We start from the raw sequence: 17,406 nt of genomic DNA, 5'->3' as shown, positions 1-17,406 counted from the left end.
ACACACATGGCAAATATTTGCTCAAAAAAGCTTTTTTTTAGCTTTTTTTGACGTTTTTACTCTTACAAGTGTTTTGTAAGATCAAACAGCATCAAATAAAATAAAACTAATTGTTTTGTTTTGAATCATCCAAAGAAAATACGTTTTTTTAAAATAAATAAAAGAATTCAAAGGCTCACAAATGGCTGAGATATAAGAAAAAAAAACCGGGAAAACCTAGATTTTTGGCCTATTTTTGATCTATATCTGGATTACTAATTAATAATTATTTCCAAATTTATTTCGTTTATAAAATATTTTATTAATTAAATTTACAACAAATATTTTTTTAACAGATACCTGTAAACCACATTACATTCTACGCTGTCATAATCTGTTTGAATATTTAATTCAATAAACAATCATTGTTTTATCTTATTGAAAACACAAGCTTCCATTTTATCAATTATCCAAACAAATCAACAAAAATCAAATAAAATGACAGATTCAATGAAATTTGGTCCCGAATGGTTGCGCAACATGTCAGCCGATACAACTTCATCCAATTCAGTAAATACCAGTGGTCAACTAACAAATCCAACAGGTGTTTTTGGTTCCGGTAGCTTAGGGGGTGGTGTCGACGGTGGAACATCTGTAAATAATGCTAATAGCAATTCGTCAAATCTTAATCCCAGCAGCTTTCATAATAATGTAAATGCAGCAAATTCTGGAGCTTCACGCAACACTTTTCCCGAATTTCGTTATGGCAGAGAGGAAATGCTCCTACTATTTGATCGAAATTGCGGCATACCTGATATTTTACCATCATGTAAGAACCTTTTTGTAGAAAGAGTTCAATTTCCATTAGCTTTAGTGCCTAGTACAGATGAAGATATGATGCAAGGAACGGCGCCACCAACGGTAAGTAGTAGAATTTTTCCAATTTTCTTTAAATTTATTTTTATGCAAACATTTATATTGGTTCTTAATTTAGATTAAGGAATTTTAGTTGCCCAAAATTATTCTATTGTGCCTTTCGAAATTCACTTTGATATTCTCTCGATTTTTAAACAGAGTTAAGTTTCATGTAAATGAAAGTTATTTCACCAATCCATGTCGAAAATATGAAAATGTTTTTTGAAATTTTTTATTATGTTATTTATTCTTTCATTCAAGTAATACAAATCCTTAAAGGCCAAATTTTCACATTACTTAGTAATAATACCTAAGCATAAACACTTTATAACAAAATTAAATAAACAGTGCCATAAATAACAGCAAATAACTTTTAATCACAATTTAATAAATTTTTACCGCAATGTAAAAATAGTCAAAAATACATTTTAAAAGCTCTAAAATTAAAAGACAAGTACCAAATTAATAGCAATACTGACCAAAAAAATTTCATTAAACAGAGATGAATAAAGAAGAAAAAATAGAATTAAGCAAATGTAAATAAACAAATTTGTAAATGTTATACATATATTATGAGCATTTGTACTGCTGCTTCATCGTTTGAAAAACATTTCAAGCGATTAAGGCGGAAAACATTAGAATGTGAGTAAATACGCAATTCGCATCAAAAACGATCTCTCATAAAATGAATTTGCAATTCGAGGTACCAAGTTCTGAGGTCTCCTAGTCGATTTACTAAAAGTAAATCTAATTTCAAATATTTTTTTTATTATATATGTGTATTCTTATTATTACAGCTGAGTTGTTAACCAAAGGTTGACTACAGCAACACTAATAAAATGATAAATTTGTAATAATAAGAATACACATATATAATAAAAAAAATATTTGAAATTTCGTCTAATTTACAAATAATATAAATATGAATTAGGCTTCCCATATTCTAATTCCAAATACATAATAGTAAGTTAAATAGATGACCTTGACAATGAAGATTGTTGATGACGCCCTTGGCAGGGTAGATAATGCATTCCAATTTGCCAATTGTCAAAAATTTTAGTATTCAGTGATATTCTTTGAATTATTATAAATAAATTATAATAAAAATGAACTTAAGCCTAAGTTCCAATAATTACCAAAAATCTATAAATAAGAGTTTAAACAAGTAAGAGAGCTATATTTTTAAATATAGTTAGGTAAACAAAATTTAATTTTTTTTAATTGTTTTTCAAAATTTGTTTGAAATTTTTTTTAAAAAATTTTTTTTTTTAGTTTTTACATTTTTTTTTAAAAAAAAAAATGTATGACAAAAAAATTTTTTGATGAAAAAAAAATTCGTGTTAAAAAATATTTTTCCCGATTTTGACCCATTGTAGGTCCAACTTACTATAGCCTTATCTACATCGTTGCAATGGAATTTGAAATATCTATCATTAGATATCCATATTGTCTATATTAATGACTTAGTAATCCAGATATAGATCAAAAATAGGTCAAAAATCGAGGTTGTCCCGGTTTTTTGCTCATATCTCCGTTATTTATGGACCGATTTTGCTGATTTAAATAGCAAACTTCTCGAAAGCATGTCTGACAGAATTATTGAAGATTTGGATCCCGAAGATATCTGGGGTCTTCAGAAAATTGATTTCAACAGACAGACATACAGACAGACGGACATGGCTTAATCGACTCCGCTATCTATAAGGATCCAGAATATATATACTTTATAGGATCGGAAATGAAAAATGTAGAAATTACAAACGGAATGAAAAACTTATATATACCCTTCTCACGAAGGTGAAGGGTATAAAAAAATATTATCATAGATAATAAATAACACGTCCATATACCAAAAAACCCAAACTGTTATTTATATTTTGTGATAAAATTATTATTTTGTCCTTTTTAGGCCTTGTATTACAAATAAATGAAATAAAAATTAAAAAAAGTAAATCACTCAAAATAACAGTTATAAAATGATTTTTATTTACATTGTTTCATATGACCTTTATTAGTTTTAGTTATTTTTTAATGGTTACTTCTGTTTTATTTACATACAGTAACATATTTTTAGTAATTTTTAACAAATTATATGAAGTAATACAATTTCAAAAAGAAATTGTCGATTTTTGTGAACAATAAAAAAATAAATTATAAATCATTCATCTAAATTATTTGTGTTTGTTTATCTCAATCCCTAACCTAAAATGTTCTCTAATAAATCACACTCTCAGTGATATAACACAAAAAATTATTTTTAAATGATTGCGAATGGAAATTTACCACCGAAATAAAGTGAAGTCGTTATTTTCGGTCCCTGTTTGGAGATTCGGGCCGAATCTTATATACTGAATGTACCGTTCAATAAATTATAAAAATAAAAGTTAGGTCAGAAACTTTTTTGTAGGAAACAAAGGGTATAGTGCCCTTTGTTTCCTGTCATATATTCAAATCTTAAAAAAGGTGCATATTATGTTAACAATAACTCTTTATTCATGTAATGTACAAATTGTAATGATCAAAGCTTAATTGTATAAAGTATTACTTATGGTTACTTAATATAATAATCGGTTATATTACATACATTTAAGGGTTGCCATATAGGATTTAATAAATACTATTAGGTTGATACCATAACAGTGCATACCTAAAATACCCAATTATGAGACCCATTATGGGGTCCGTAACCATTAATGGTGAGAGAATAACTAACACAGAAAAATCTGTAAGGTTAGAGAAAAGTCTAAATTATGATTTAACAAATATACGCTTAATAGTAAAATACACAAAGTATTGTTTATTATACCCTTCGCCATGAGTGGTATAATAAACAACTAGTAATTAAGTTGTAATAAAGTTGTTAAAACGAAAGATTAACGAAAAATGTTAACAAAATAACAATACAACAATTTAGAAATAATTATTTGTTGTCTACAAATTATCAATAGAATTTTAACATTAATTGGTTATATATATTAATGTATATCTGTCTGTCTGTCAATCTATCGGTCTGTTAGTTGAAATCAATTTTCTGAAGACCTCAGATATCTTCGGGATCCAAATCTTCAATTATTCTGTCAGAAATGCTTTCGAGAAGTTTGCTATTTAAAATCAGCAAAATCCGTCCATAAATAACGGAGATATGAGCAAAAATCTGATACAACCTCTGAAAATTTCATCAAAAAAAGACAATTTATTGCATGCTTTGACAAAAAAAGCAAAAAAACGTATGTTTCGATGTGTGTTGGTTTCATTGCTTTGCGTATTTATACCCTACACCACCATAGTGGGAGGGTATAATGCGTTTGTGCAGATGTTTGTAACGCCCAAAAATGTTGGTATACACACGAAATTCAACATAGTTAACTTTAATATAGACATAAATCACACGACCTCATTTCATGATGATCGGTCCATAATTGGTCATAGCTCCCATATAACCCCACTTCCGAAAATCACTCAAAAATATTAATTATTGAAATTTTTTTTTTCGACATAGCCGAATATAGCACTCTTACTTGTTTTGATCTATATCTGGATTACTAAGTCATTAATATAGACAATATGGATATATAATGTTAGATATTTTAAAGTCCATTGCAACGATATATATAAAGCTATAGTAAGTCGGACCTTCAATGGGTAAAAATCGGGAAAAATATTTTTTAATCCGAATTTTTTTTCATCAAAAATGTTTTTTTGTCATAAATTATTTATCCAAAAAAAAAATTAAAACAAATTTGGAAAAAAAATTTTAAATAAAATTAAAAAACAATTTCGAAAAGAAAAAATTAAAAAAATAAAATTAAATTTTATTAACCTAAAAATATTTAAAAAAAAAATATTTTTAAGTATAAGATTCGTCACAGCCGAATGTAGCCCTCTTACTTTTTGGTATTAAATTATGCGTTAAAACATAAATAGCTAAAATATAATATAACCTTGATTTACTATAAGTCCCCCATGTCTAAGATTTCTTTCAACAAATACTTCATGAAACACATAAGGTCTGGTAGGGTTTATATTTGCTACTTGTTTTCTAAGAACTGATATACAATATACTTACGTTTTTACATATTTAATATTCTATAAATACTTATACATATATTTATTGTGCAATATTTAGCAAAGGCCAGGATGGCTTCAACGATCTCCAGTTGGTTTCAACACAGCAACTCGAGGTACTGGTAGGGTCGGTTGTATGGAGAGAGGTCGTATGCGTGGAAAGTCAATTTATCATCCTGTTTTCCAAAGGCCAAATGCTTTATTTGATGATGATCAACGTTCCTCTGCAATAAAGGTAATTATTAATTTGTTTGTTTATTATTATAAAACTAGCTGACCCGACGGACGTGTTGTCCTGTCCAAATTAGAAAAAAATGTTTATGTTCGATTTGTGAATTTGTGAGAAGCTGTTGGAAATGTGTAAAAATAGTTAAAAGGTACTTTTGAATGATAATTTTTATTCATATAGGTTTGGGGTATGTTTGATTTACATTTGATTTGAAAATGTGTACAGTATGGTGTTCTATTTACAGTTTGATTGAAAGATCGATGTTCAGGTAACCAATTAAAACAAAAAAAAATCTTTTTTCGATTGCTTTGCTGTGATATCATAATTTCTTTCATTGCAATGCTCTATAATACATGACATTTTTTGTTTTGTTGTCTGGCGCGTAAACAAATAATGCTGATGATGCCCATGCGAGAAGCATGGATTTGTTAATTGTCATTGCAAATGCAAGCCATGTCGGTCGGAGCCATTGGGATCCGTGGTATCAAAACGTCTTCTCCTTTGTACTTTCCTTTAAGTATTGTTGTTTCGATGATGTTATTCATCAGTTTTTTTTTACCGCAAGTCGGGTGCAATTTTTCATAAAACGAATTTTTCAGTTGGAGATTGTGAGGCGGTAATCCGGGTAATTTCAGCGAGTTTAAAAACTCGGTTGGATAGTTGACGACATCACCTTGTGAAGTAACGAATCCTCAATTCGACAGCAATTTCACTTTGAATCTTAAAATTCAATTCGTCGACATAAAAGTTTTCGCTCAATTAATTATGATTTTTGTAATTTTGTGCAATGTTTAGAAACATCTTTCGGATGAGTTCGGATTTTGATTCGGTGAACTGATAGAAAGCGACGAGAAATTGAATTCAGCCGGTCGAAATGCCAACCGGAATTTTGCTGTTGTCAATGTCCAGCAATTGTTTGGAAAATACTTCCCCAGATTGATCGTTATGCAGCTCGACACTCATGTTTACAGTCAACGTAGACCGTGGAGTCACTGGCAATGTTTGTCTAATGCCTCCAAAGACATTTTATGCGCATTCTCCTTATTTGGTCGGGCTTTACCGACTATAATATCTTACTTGAACGTTGATTGAACATGGAGCTTGTTTACATGGGTATATTTAATTTGTTGAACATTTCTTTAGATGTTTGGCTGTACTAGATGTATTTGTAATATTAATGTTGGTTTTGGATCATATTTGCTGCTGATACCTTTTTTCTTGTCGGTATGGTTCAGTGACCTTACATGATACTGTGATATTATATGAGGTTCATTGAATGTAGTATTGCTTTGAGTATTATTTGCATTGATATTGTGATAAACTTTGGTGTATACATTATTGCTGGTGGTCTTTTTCTATATCAGGAGAAGGTATGGAGATATAGTGGATATGTCTGCAGAGTGATAGTTAGAATCAACAGTGATATCATCAAATTAAATTTCATGGTCATTGTTTTGTTACATTGTTGACACTGTCTTCTACTTCATTCACTATTGTGATGGATTAAAACTCACTGTTTCTCTTATCCTTGAATAAATAATATGTATTGTTACGAAATTGTACTTGAATTCAAATATAACGATTTTAACGGCTGATTTAAAAGTTGCATAATGCTTTCAAATAGCAGTGCCCAAACTGTAACATATCTGTGGGCATTATTAATATTGAATAAAAGCTTTCAGTTGACCATTGATCGTATGTTTGGCAACGCTGTTTGCTGCGACCGTATATTCGAATTCGAATATTCAGTTAAAGAATATTGTAGAAAGTACACCACAGATGGCGTATGTATTAGAAAGCTCTAGACAGTTAAAGAGCAATCTAGAGTGCAGATGGCAGTGTTATAAATACCCAGCAGTTCTAGGAGACAGTACCGAACTAGTGATTATACCCATCATTTAGGGTGGGAGCTAGTTACTTCAATAGCCACGTGAGTAGTCATATTAACACGGGCATGTCCTAGGCACAGGGTCAATTGTCTCTTTTTGATTACAATGGGACTGTCTAATAGCTGGTCCAAAGTAGGCAACGCATTGGATTCACATACTGGTTACATAGCGCCAGTTACCTTGCTAGCTTTGTAACTGGTTACTTGATCAGGTACTTGAATAGTTATTTTAACACGTGCATGTCCTAAGCAGGGGGTCAATTGACCCTTTTGATTACAATGTGAATATCGAATAGCTGATCGAAAGTAGTCATCGCCTCTGGTGGGTAAAATAAAGTGCAGTACAAAAAAAAGTTTGAAGTGACTTCACCATAGGTTACTAAGAGACACTAAAGTGAATATTGACTTCATGCTATGTTACATGGGATATCAGTATACTTAAGCAAAAATAAAAATAAACTGTATGAGAATTATATTAACACAATTTGAATAAAACCAGTTTGTACGAATAACTCACAAAAGTGACTACACTCTAGATTACTTAGAGACACTTAAGTGACAATTGTCTAGATTACTTTGGATGCATAAAGTAACCAATTGTCTTCTCTCTGCACTACAAAGTGCACACACGTATCAAATGACCAAAATATATAAAATGGAGTCAGCCAATTGATAAGACATTTGTGACAATTACTGTCTTTAAGGGATACATTGACTACTTGCTTAACTGCTGGGTAGTAGCAGAGGTTGCAGTCGTTAGTGAGTTTATCAGAGACGCTATTTGAATAAACATCAACTGAGTGCCTTAAAGTGTGCTGTATTTTAAAGTGAATTCGTGTACATTATAAAGTGTGTCTGTATTTCTGCGAATTTATAAACGTGTATAAAAAAACATTGAGTGACTATTTAATTCTATGGTTGTTGTACATTTTAAATAAATAAAGAGTTGTTACAATTTTTAAACTACTAAACGGCTTTTATTTGCAATCAAAAGTATCCGGTTTATTTAAAGAAAATAAACCAACGTTTTTAAAAGGTTAAAACGTAACAGTCTTTGTATACTGTCACTCTATATCTTGGATATGCTTTATCTACTATGTTCTCTATGTACTTGGTGTTCTGATTCTGATTCACTCATCTATTATTTCTATTGCTGAAACGTTTCCAGAGATTCTCTGGTTTATCTATATCTTCGACTACTCTTGCTTATCTATTACATGTCATTTTGATTGCTGTTTGATACTGTTGATTTAAATAACCTTTATTAACTATAATTGTTTTTGTAATATTTATGGCATCGTTGGTAATGGTTGTTGAGTTTTAATGTTTGGCATATGAGTATTAGAATGTTTTCTTATAATTGTATATTGAAATTTTGTAGAATTACTTAATTCTGGCGGAGGTGGTTTGGCTAATATGTGTGGTCATTAATTTGCGATAGTGAGATAGATTTTGTTTACTGTAAATGTTTCTTGGAGGAGAATACTTAGTCTATGGTATTATTGTTGGAGTAATCCTTAATCATTTTATTCGATATATGAGCTGTTGGTTTTGTTGATTGTATTTGAATATATTGTCATCATATGTATGACTGCTTCTTTTACTTACATATGTCCCTTAAATATGTTCACGGGATGCATTTTGTAGTTTTGTAGCTGACTTGCATTGTAATAACCAGGGCAACCAAAAATATGAAATATCATATTTTTTGCTGTGCATTGTATAAACATATGAGTTAGTTATTTATCCGTTTCAGACAATTATAAGAATTTTGGCATCGATTTGTTAGTGCATATTTTTGCATATTTTGCTCTTTACTGCATATTTTAGCATATTTGCGTTTTATAGCATATTTTTGCATATTTAACTCATAACTGCATATTTTTGTTGCATATTTTCTTTATTTCCATTATTTTTTTTCTAAATATAATTTTATTGTAATTTTTCATTTCTATATTTTACAATTTTGTTAAGGTCCAATGATAATTTGCATAAGCTACTTAAAGAAAAAATTAGAGTACCCCATAATCGACTTATCTTCATTAAATTTTCATCTTAGTTTCCATATATTTGAATTAAATTAAAATATTCACACACAAATATCAAAATTAAACAAATAGTAAAGGTTGCTTGAGACAGTTATGGTTGGGCATTAACAGTTTACCACTAATGCAAAATTAAACAACTTTTCAGCAAATGTTCAGAATATTAAGATCCATCGAAAATATCACGTTCAAAGCACGTTGATAGATTTACACAAATTGTAACAAAGATATTAAGAAATCATTAAAAAACAATCAATTGATGAGGAAGGAAGAAACATAGGAAATGTCACGGTATTTTGAGTTCCAGTAATAAAAATGCAAAAAAGGTTTTATTTTTATATAAATCCAAAAAAGTGGGCGTAAAAGTGGGATTGGTAAATTTTTCATTCAACAAAAACTTAAATTGAATTACTACAAACATTTAAAAATAAAATTAGAGATATCGGTGAAGCCGATTTTAGAAACACAATTCTGTCACGCCCCTTTTCCTCTCAATTCTCCGCCGTAGTCCAAAAATCTTAGATTCGACTACTTCAGGCTATGCTCCATTATTATTAAGTTATTAATATAGACAATCTAATCAAATATAATCTAATGATAGATATTTCAAAGACCTTTGCAACGATGTACATAAGACCATAGTAAGTTGGACCTACAATGGGTCAAAATCGGAAAAAATATTTTTTAACGCGATTTTTTTTCGCTAAATTTTAAAAAAATAAAAATTTAAAAACCAAAAAAAATTTTAAATTCAAAAAAATTTAAATTTAAAAAAAAAAATTATATTTAAAAAAAACAATTCGATTCGAAATTTTTTTTTCAAAAAAAAAAAAAAAAAACAACTGAAAAAAAAATAAATTTTGTTTACCTAAAAATATTTTTATTTTGAAGTATAATTTGGTGAAGGGCATATAAGATTCGGCACAGCCGACTATAGGTCGCTTACTTGTTACAAATTATAATAGTTACTAATTGAAAATATTTCAGTATTTGCTTTTCTCCCCAAAATATATTCAATACATTTTTGTTTTGAATCTTCATAGTACTGGTATTACTTTACATTAGGAAAATATTTCATTTCACAGAAAAGTTTCTTCACTGACTCATAAAATTTGAATAATTTTATATTTATTTGTTATTACTATTGAAATAATATTTTGATTGCAGACCGATCGCTCTTGGGTTGAACGAAATGGTGGCGCAGTTGGCGATCCTGTAGTAGCTGGCCCTTCAACGGTAGTAGGTGGAGGATTGGGCGCGGAGGCTTGGAACGGAAATACGCCGGTATCAAGTCCACGTAGAGAATTTAGCAATCATCCAAGAAATATGGAAAATTGGAGGCGTAGTCGTAATGAAGATGGGTCAGGTGGTGAGGCATCTACTACTACATTTACGGCGGATAGTGGTTGGAGAATGAACACGGGATCTGGATTTCAAAATTCACATACTCGTTGGGGCAGGTCAACGAGCTGGAGAGATGATGAACTAGCAAATAACAATGAAAACTCAGGTATGGTTGGTAGTAGTGCTACTACTATCGCCGGGGGAGGAGGAGGAGCTATAATGATGCTGCGTTCAAATTCTGCCATATCAACCACACAAGGACATCCAAGTGTTTCTGGTAAACAAACTGGTGCACCTGGAGTACCGCGATCTATATCTGTCACATCTTCCGGAACTAGAAATACGGTTAGTGGAAATATTTGGCCAAATAGCGCAACAGTTGGTCAAATGTCAAACATGCAAGGTGATGGTTGTGTCAATGATGAATTGGCGTTGCCTGAATGGGCAATGGAAAATCCTTCAGATATTGGCGGTACCTTTGATGCAAGTGGAGCCTTTCATGGCGCGGTCGATGATGACATACATACCGGTAATATTCCTGAAGAACATGATGAGAATGATTTGCCCGAACAGACTAGCGATGCAAAACCATCGGATACAGATGTTCAAGAAAATGTATTAAAAACATCTGATGACAATTCCATTAAATCAACAAAGTCTCCTAAAAGATCTTCGCTACAAGAAACGGACAATTATCAAGATTCATCATCTCCCTCTCCGACACCGACCTCAAATGTTACGGCTAGCCATGAAAATACTGACAATTCAGCTGAAAGCGAAAAGTCGAAGCCAAACAATAATAGCACACAGAACCCTGTTTCTCCAGTAGATGTTGCACCGGAAAATGTTTCGCAGAAAAATTCCGAACATCATTCAGAAAATGAATACATTAAAGAGTCGGCGACAAATTGCAATAGTAACCTTCAAAATTATTCAACAAGAGCATCCAGTAATGAGGAGAACACAACAAATAGTAACGTCGGAGATTATGCCGAACGTATGATGAAAGTCACCGATGACATGATAGAGAAACTAATAATGGACGATGAAGATGCTAAAGACGATCATATGAAATCGTCTATGTTGTCGGGCGGTAATAAAAGAAATGCCCAACATGTGTTTGTATCAGCGCTTCAGCAACCGCAAAACTCGAATCATCAATCAACAGTTTCAGCAGCATTGTCTGCTGGGGCAGGACCAACAGGACCACCCAACATGTCTTTATACAATATGGGTGGTATGATGGTAGATCACACTCATAATATGGCTGCCTTACATCAGTTACAACAGCAACAAATGGCAGCTGTTGCAGCTGCGGCCATTGGCTTACAACCTACTCCACCACCACCACCACATCCAATGACTTCCTCAGGTCATTCAGAATTATGGTTGTATCGGGATCCCCAAGCTAAAGTTCAAGGACCCTTTTCCGCTTTGGAAATGACTGAATGGTATCGGGCAGGTTACTTCAATGAAAATCTTTTTGTAAGTCGAGTTTGTGATACACGTTTCCGACCTCTGGGAGAATTGATTAAGATTTGCAATGGTCAAATGCCTTTTAGTCATAGTCATTTGATACCAATTGATTTGAATTCAACTCCTTTGACGCCACCTTTAGCACCAGTAATATCCGCACAGCCCTCTGCACAAGCAACTGCAACTGATTATGTTATCAAAACTTTAAATGAACATCAACAACATCAACAGCATGAAAAGCTTAAAGGTAATGTAACTGCTGCCGCTGATTCCTTAAGCAATGCCCTAAAGAGTTTAATTAATTCTGTAGATATTTCACAAGTTTTGAATATGCATTTTCAAACGCTTCAAGATCGTTTCATACATAATCAGGAAATTGAAATTTCTAATGAGTTATCGAAAAATGAGTGTTTCCGGCGATTAACCGCCGCCGAACAAGACGCAGTTGTCAGACAAAAACTGCAAATGATGGTTTTGCCAGAGTATCTTACTAATTTAACTGGTCTAAGTAATTCACTGGCGGCTCTGAATCCAACAGCTGGTACACAGTTATACGATACTATTGCCGAGTGTACCAAAAAGGAACAATTGTTTTGCAATCACCAGGGTCAGCCTCAATCACAGACAACGGCACAGCAACAACAAAGGTCTAACCACCATGCATCTTCATCAGGTGCAGCATATATAAATACGGCCGAAGATTTCATAATGAAAACTAAAAATGCAGGTCATGACATGAACAGCAACGATTTGTTGAATGAATTTAATTTGCGAATGTTTCTAAACAATGGTTCTGATTCGGGCACTGGCGGCGGTAGTGTTACTGTTGCAACAACAAATTCTCATGGCCATGAGTTCTTAAATGATCAGCAATTATTTGGTGCTGGTGCAACTTCCACTCCAAATCCCCCAACCAATACTTCGCAAAGTCCAATGATGCAAATGTGGATGAATTCATTATCGTCTAATCAGACAAATCAACTTCCAACTCAACAACATCCTTTGATGGGCAATGCCCAACAAGCACCCGGTATAAATAACCAGTGGCTCAATGGTCCACTGGTTGGTATACCATCGATAAATTTGTCCAGGGAACAGCATGGTACAAGTGGAAGCATAATGGGTTCACCAAAACCTACACCAGCATCAATGTGGGATGTTGCCACGTTAGAGCAACATGTTCAAGTTCAACAACAATTACAACAACAAATGCAGCAGCAATCATTTGAACATCATCGTCATTTAAAGGACACAGGAAAGCATCCTCAAGACCAACAGCAACTAGATATAGATAAAAATATAAACAAACAACAGCAACACCAACACTCGGAAGATATCAACCAAGAGCAGCAGCAGCAGCAGCAAATGTCTACAAACGATCTTCAAAAGTCACATGATGGTGTGACAAAGATTTCTTCCACAAACAATAATAATAATAGTAAACAAGAACAACAACAGCGTCAACCACTGCAACCAACTGAAAAGTCACAATCACACGTTAATAACAATAAGCGCAATGTTACTAACAACAACATTGTAAAACCAGCTAACAAAGCTAAAAATGAAAATTTCGTTGAGCAGATTTCAAAGAAAACTGAAGAAGAGCGTCGTCGTGAGCTTAACGAAGAGAAGCGTCGCCAAAAGGAGGAACGCAAACGTCAGCAGCTGGAAGAAGAGAAACGTCGTCTGATGCAAGCTGAAGAAGAAAAACGTCGCCAAATGCAAGAAGAAGAAAAGAGACAGCAACAAATACAAGCCCAAAGACGTAAGGCGTTAATGAGCAGCACCAATAACAATAATTCTCCAAATAATAACTCAAACAATAGTAAGTACCTACTCTTTATATTTATATTACTTATTAGATGGATCCATTGTCCCGATCGAAACATAATACATGAGCAGCGCCTTTGAACTAAAATTATTTTCCTCAATTCCTACTAGGGTATTCGAATTATTCGATTTTTCTCTTGTTCGAATAAAACGAATAATTCGAATAAGAGATTTTAACATGTTCGAATAATTCGATCACACGTTTAAAATTATTCGAATAATTTAATTTTTTTTTTTAAAAGTATAGAATGAAGTTTTGATGTCGGTTTTTTAATATTTTATTGTTAAAGAAAGACAAAAAGTGACGTTAAAGTTAACAATTCAAGTATTGATAATGTTAAAAAACATTCGAAAACAAAGTCCGTCATTAAATTTTCAACAGAAATATTCTGATCAGATTAACTCACAGATTGTTCTGTCCGAATGATATCAAACATTGTCAGTGAACGTGGCTAATTTGACGCATTTACAAATACGCAAAAAGTTTATTACCATGTTAGACACAGATGTTCAAAATCATGTATAAGACGAACTCCATGCTTTTCTTGCAACAAAACGATATCATTATAAATTTCATCCTCAATATCACGTTCGACGACCGTTTCAAAATCACATTCAACTCCACTTTAATCTAAGTTAAAATTTTGATTATTAATTGCGATTCTTCTAATATTTCGCCAGCTAAATAACAAATATTTTATTCTGTATCCTTTATTTTCATTGGATCAATTCCTAAATTAGAAATTTAGAAAGACTTATTTTCATAATTGTAACTTCTTGCAGTAATACATATTTATATATTTATAGAAGGAGCTATCGGAACACTCATATATAGTGATCGAAAGTCCCTTTGTCTTTAGTTTTTTTGTTCAATTTCAGATACAATACAATTTTTGTGAGTCATTATTACTTATTTAAATTTGAAATTATGAACAATTTTAAGCAATTTAATAAATTTATATATATATATAAACATTTATTCGTTTTATTCGATTATTCTACATAAAATTGTTCGAATTATTCGTTATTCGAAAATGGCCATTTTTAAATTGTTCGAATAATTATTCGTAAGAAATTATTCGATTAATCGAACGATCATTAGTCGAATGAATACCCTAATTCCTACTCATAGTTGGGGGTAGTACACTAAATGTTGATTGAAATCAGCATTGCACTATTACTCACTAAAATTGCAAAAAATTTAGTTTGCACTAATTTTTATCAGCTTTAGTGATAATGCTTATTTCTTAACTAGCACTAAAAAAATAGTGATAGTGATAATTTTTTAACTATCACTAAAAGAAGATTTAGTGCAAAAATCTGCACTACAATTAATTAGTTCAAAATTTTAACCTGCAATCAAAAAAAGCTGCATTAAACATACTATCACTAAATTTTCAAAAATGAGTAGTCATAAAATTGTTGAATCCAAATTCGAAAAATAAAAATTTTAAATATTTTTTGTTATTTTTAAAGAAATATTAGTTTTAAGTTTTAAATTAGTGTACAGAAATTAACTCACTCACTAACCATTTTGAACTTAAAAATTTAGTGCACAATTTGATGATTGCATTTTTTTAAATCAACTAATTTAATTTTGAGTGCAAAAGTTTTTAACTCACTATCACTAATGTTTAGTGAGGCTGCTAATTTTCAACTCATCACTAAATATGAACAAAATGATTGCACTAATTTTGCACTATCACTAAGTATTAGTGCAAACTGCAAAATTAGTGCACTACCCCCATCTATGTTCCTACTCATATAAATTATGGCTGATAATGCTAAAATTTCGTCTGAATTATTTGCAAGTAATTTGAGCTTATTGGATTTATTTACAGACGAAGCCTTTGGGATATTAATTATATCATCAGTTTCTTCTAAAGTTAGCAATACTCTTCGTATGCTCTATAATTTAGATTGCTTTTTACCTACACATATTCGAATTAGACTATCTCACACTCTACTCACGACTAGAGTGATCAAATACATATTCGACATATTCCAAAAACCGGTTTTCGAATAATTCGAAAAAGCGTAATTTTTAAAAACCTGTTTTCGGTTTTTTCAATCAAAAACCGGTTCGAATAACCGGTTTTAAATTTTTTTGTCAATTTATGAATTGAGGTATAAATTAAGCTTAAATATTTTTTTTTATTAAAACTACATAATTAAAAAATTATTCAGTCTTTTAAAAATGTATTTAACTTAAATTAAATTTATTTAACACAACTTTGAATTTATTTAATATTTTATATCAAAAGAAATGATATATATTAATATAATATTAACACATACTAATAGTTAGTTGTATTTTTTAAAATAATATTTCAAGAATGGAATACAATTTTTTTTTTTTTTTTTATTTTATTTATTCATTCAATTACAGAATCCTGGCCAATAGGCCATAATCGGTTCCAATTATACTACACACAATTTAACATGATTTGAGGACACACGATTCCTCAATTTATTTTTGATTAAAAAAGTAACAGAAATAACACGTTCACTTATAGTTGAAATTGCATTGTATAAAAGATTTACTTTATTTTAACTTTTTGAAAAATTTTCCAAGTAATCAAAATCTGGTTTTAAGTCGCTAGTTGTTGTAATACTACTTTTTTTGTGTGGATTTCGAACTTCTTTTACTGTTAAACTGAGCTGAGCTTCTAAATTTTGCGAGTTACATTCAATATATTCTAAACCTATATCTACGTATAGGAAGCTGGAACCATTAAATCTTGTTATTAAAATCAGTAGTGACAATGGTAGTGGTACAGCATCAATGACTTTTTATGATATACTCCAATTTAAAAGACACGTTGGTATAAACTACGTAGAACAGGAACCGTTATACGAAGCTAAATCAAACAGACGCAAAATTTTCAAAGGCATAAAACAAAAATGACCCTGAAAAAATTACGCGCGACTGCGCCTAGTACTTGATGTATAACTTGTTAATGGCATTGAAAATGGAATCATATTACACATTTAGAAGAAAAGTGTTGTTTAAAGTAATCGCTAATTATTAAAAGTAATCGCAGAATCTTAAAATAAATTAAAAAAAATATTCGATTTTGTCGAATAATTCGAGACAAAAAAAACCGGTTTGTCGAATAACTCGAAAACCGTTCTTTTGTAAAAACCGGTTTAAAAGAACCGGAAAATTGGAAAATAACCGGTTTTTCGAATAATTCGAAAACCGGTTTGACCACTCTACTCACGACGCATATTCTATATTGACTTGAAGTCATTAGCGGTACTATTAAAACCAATATTAGACATATGACACTAATATGTAACCGCATATTGCGGTGTATTTTTGGTCTTACAATTTATGAGCCAGTATCTATTTGACTATTCATTTGAATTTCTTGTCTTGAGTTACAAAACATTTATTTTGATAGATATCCCACTCGCATCGCACTGTGCGACCAAAAAGCTCTTAACCCATTAAAAATATCGCATTGTTCAGACAACCATTTTATTCTGTTAAGACATTCACCCCATCGTAGGGGATTTTTTATCCTTTAAGGAAATTGGTTTCCAGGAGTAGTTGCGACACCAGAAGCCAGTGTAATTTGTATATGGGTCTCACCTTGTCAGTAGCATTTAAATTAGTGTTATCAGCCAAA

At 31.4% G+C, this 17,406-nt stretch overlaps 1 protein-coding gene across 1 annotated transcript in view; it reads left to right on the top strand.

Moving 5' to 3' along the window:
• Nucleotides 1–17,406, top strand: part of Gyf (GIGYF family protein Gyf) — a 59,095-nt gene that overhangs the window by 13,984 nt on the left and 27,705 nt on the right. The window contains exons 2-4 of the mRNA XM_065514740.1: nt 336–900; nt 5,021–5,194; nt 10,289–13,766. Coding sequence (XP_065370812.1) covers nt 478–900; nt 5,021–5,194; nt 10,289–13,766 — 4,075 coding nt within the window. The 5' untranslated portion in view covers nt 336–477. The remainder of the gene's footprint in view (nt 1–335; nt 901–5,020; nt 5,195–10,288; nt 13,767–17,406) is intronic.

Source organism: Calliphora vicina, chromosome X (assembly GCF_958450345.1).
Source record: "Calliphora vicina chromosome X, idCalVici1.1, whole genome shotgun sequence".
Lineage (NCBI taxonomy): Eukaryota > Metazoa > Arthropoda > Insecta > Diptera > Calliphoridae > Calliphora > Calliphora vicina.
This window is presented reverse-complemented; position numbering and strand designations above follow the sequence as displayed.